Source organism: the organism of the source record quoted next (assembly GCF_019968955.1).
Source record: "MAG: Porospora cf. gigantea A chromosome Unknown PgA_NODE_3185_length_2801_cov_520.43, whole genome shotgun sequence".
Lineage (NCBI taxonomy): Eukaryota > Apicomplexa > Conoidasida > Eugregarinorida > Porosporidae > Porospora > Porospora cf. gigantea A.
Genome location: NW_027151606.1, coordinates 1 through 2,801, shown reverse-complemented (window position 1 = coordinate 2,801; position 2,801 = coordinate 1). Strand labels below are relative to the sequence as shown.

At 54.7% G+C, this 2,801-nt stretch overlaps 2 protein-coding genes across 2 annotated transcripts; one reads left to right on the top strand and one right to left on the bottom strand.

Moving 5' to 3' along the window:
* Window positions 1-119: 119 nt before the first annotated feature.
* Window positions 120-380, top strand: KVP18_004453 (uncharacterized protein; the record flags this gene model as incomplete). The annotated part of the gene is made up of 1 exon (XM_067957087.1): window positions 120-380. One exon carries the CDS (start codon window positions 120-122, stop codon window positions 378-380), a length of 261 nt encoding a protein of 86 aa, XP_067809916.1.
* A 670-nt stretch (window positions 381-1,050) lies between these two features.
* KVP18_004454 (uncharacterized protein) lies at window positions 1,051-1,896 on the bottom strand (the record flags this gene model as incomplete). Its single annotated transcript, XM_067957088.1, has 1 exon — window positions 1,051-1,896. The coding sequence occupies one exon, from the start codon at window positions 1,894-1,896 to the stop codon at window positions 1,051-1,053; it is 846 nt and encodes a 281-aa protein (XP_067809917.1).
* Window positions 1,897-2,801: the final 905 nt, after the last annotated feature.

Here is a 2,801-nt window from a genome sequence, read left to right as displayed (position 1 = left end):
TACGACGCCTCATCAGAAAGCAGCACTCCAACAACCCACAGAATCTGCAGGGAGCGCTAAGCCGACATGGCTTTGATTACCAGGACTTGCGCAACGCCACGGTCTCGCAGCTACTCAAGATGGCACACGTGTGCGGTCTCTGGCACGTGGTGGTGGAGGAGGTTAACTCGGCACGCGATCGGAAGGGCGACCCCCGACGGCTGCTGCTTGACGGTCCGCTCCCACATATGCGGGGCGCGGACCTGTCCGCGCATGTTCGGCCTCTGGTACCACAGATTGTCCCAATCGTGTTGCCAGTTGCGGTACCCATCAATGTTGCTGGCGTAAAGTCGGAACCCATACGGGACGACTTCATCACCGTGAAGAGCGAACCACAGTGAACAACCGCAAACACACTAATCGTTAACAGAAGAGCGAACCACAAACGCTAAACGTTAAAGAGAAGGGTGAACCACATAACTTTAAAACTGACAGAGACTCACAAACACTACCTTAACGACCTTCACCGACGCACGCTTTCAAATCAAGAGTAGAAGTCCACAGGTGGATCAACCCTTTACAGGGTTTCACCGACGCACGCTTTCAAATCAAGAGTAGAAGTCCACAGGTGGATCAACCCTTTACAGGGTAAGTGTGCACGGTTGAATATGCCAAAAGACAGAGTAGGAATGATCCAGCAACTGTTTCAACAACTGTTGCCTCCTTCAGACGTTAAGATTTACAATCCTTTTTGATGCTTGGGCAATCGATCCAAATCATTCACCATAACTTCAAGTCGGATGAAACGACGGGTGGTGTGTACAAAGCACAGGGACATATTCAGCAGAAGTTGATCTCTGTGCTTTCAGGCAAGGTATTGAGAATTTTCTAATCATTACGAACTAGAGAGAATTAGAATCTTATACTGACTGTATCGTGCGTTAAAAACATATTTTTAATTTTGCACCAAAGTACAATTATATTTTAATCTTGAAAATTACATTAAAAATATGAAACTGTGTTAAACCAGTCGATCACGCGGCCCTGCCGTCGTGAAAAAATAGTGAATGGCTATGCCGAAGTGCGGCGCCATAAGCCGCAGAACCACCTCCACCAATGCTTCAGTCTTAAGAAAAATCTCTGTACGATCCCCAGCTTTCGAGGTGACGGGTGGGGACACCCCGATAGGAGGGGCTCCAGAAGTGGGACACATCCGTCGGAGGGAAGGGACCCGACTGCTAGGGAGACATGGCAATCAGTGGGGGAGTCAGCCACGGAGGCACGAGTCCCTTGCAGTGGGGGCCCCGCTGCAAGGGAGATATAGCCATCATCAGCAGCGCCATCAGCGGAGACAGATTCTGGGTGTTGGGAAGCCACAGCAGGTGAGGCCGCATCCTCAGCAGATGGAAGCCTGCTTCGAATGAGGAAGGGCTGCAGAAGTGGGACACATCCGTCGGAGGGAAGGGACCCGACTGCTAGGGAGACATGGCAACCAGTGGGGGAGTCAGCCACGGAGGCATGACTCCCTTGCAGTGGCGACCCCGCTGCAAGAGAGATATAGCCATCATCAGCAGCGCCATCAGCGGAGACAGATTCTGGGTGTTGGGAAGCCACAGCAGGTGAGGCAGCATCCTCGCTTCGAAGGGAGATAGCCCTATCCGACTGAGGAGTCCCCACTACGACGGAGACATTGCCTTCAGCAGGCGGCATGTCACTCGGACTAGGACTCCACGGACTGCTCGAGGCTTCCAGCTCGGAAAGCGTAAGCCTGTTGTAGGCTGGTATTGGCGACGTTGAGTACGGAGGTACAAGATCTGTACGCACAGGTGGGACGCACGCAGGACATTTGTAACCCGACTGCATTTCGCTTTCTTCAGGACGCGACAGCGTTTTGGCTTCTTCGGGTAGTGACTGCATTGTGTAACTCATGGTCCCACACCGGTTCTTTAGGCAGTGACAGCATTTTGGCCTCTTCGGGTCGCGACTGCATTATGTAATTAATGGTGCCACTCCGATTCTTTTATGTTTCTATGTTTTGTGGGAACTGGTAGATTGTACGGACGAGCCTGGAGAAGATTGCGGGGAACACTGCTACATCGACATGCAGTGCTCTGGTGAGAAGTGCTTCGGTGATCCAACAGCGTATAGCGGAGAGGAAGGGTAAGCGGCTCCTAACTGGTGGTTCCCTTGAAACTGATGTCTGTAACTCTCAGCCGTGCAAGGTTGTCAAGCTGACAGCACGATCGAGAGCGCCTCGGCTCCTACCACTGCTGGACCCATCACTGACAACAGCACGATCGAGAGCACCTCGGCTCCTACCACTGCTGGACCCGAAGCTGACACCAGCACGATCGAAATCACCTCGGCTCCTACCAATGCTGAACCCGTAGCTGTGACCGCTGTGACCGCCTGTGACCGCCTGTGACCGCCTGTGACCGCCTGTGACCGCCTGTGACCGCCTGTGACGGCCTGTGACGGCCTGTGACCGCCTGTGACGGCCTGTGACGGCCTGTGACCGCCTGTGACCGCCTGTGACCGCCTGTGGGCGCCTGTGGGCGCCTGTGGGCGCTGGTGGGCGCTGGTGGGCGCTGTGGGCGCTGTGGGCGCTGTGGGCGCTGTGGGCGCTGTGGGCGCTGTGGGTCCTCATATACGATCCCTCAGGGCACACACCACGCATTCGCAGCGAGAAGGCTTCCTCGAAGCACCCTGGCACTTTTTCTCGAACCCACGGGGACAGGTGGATTGAATGTCGCGGCGACGCAACTGGAAGCAGTCGTCGTCAGTCGATCCGAACCTCGAGACCGGACACTTGTAGAGAGGAG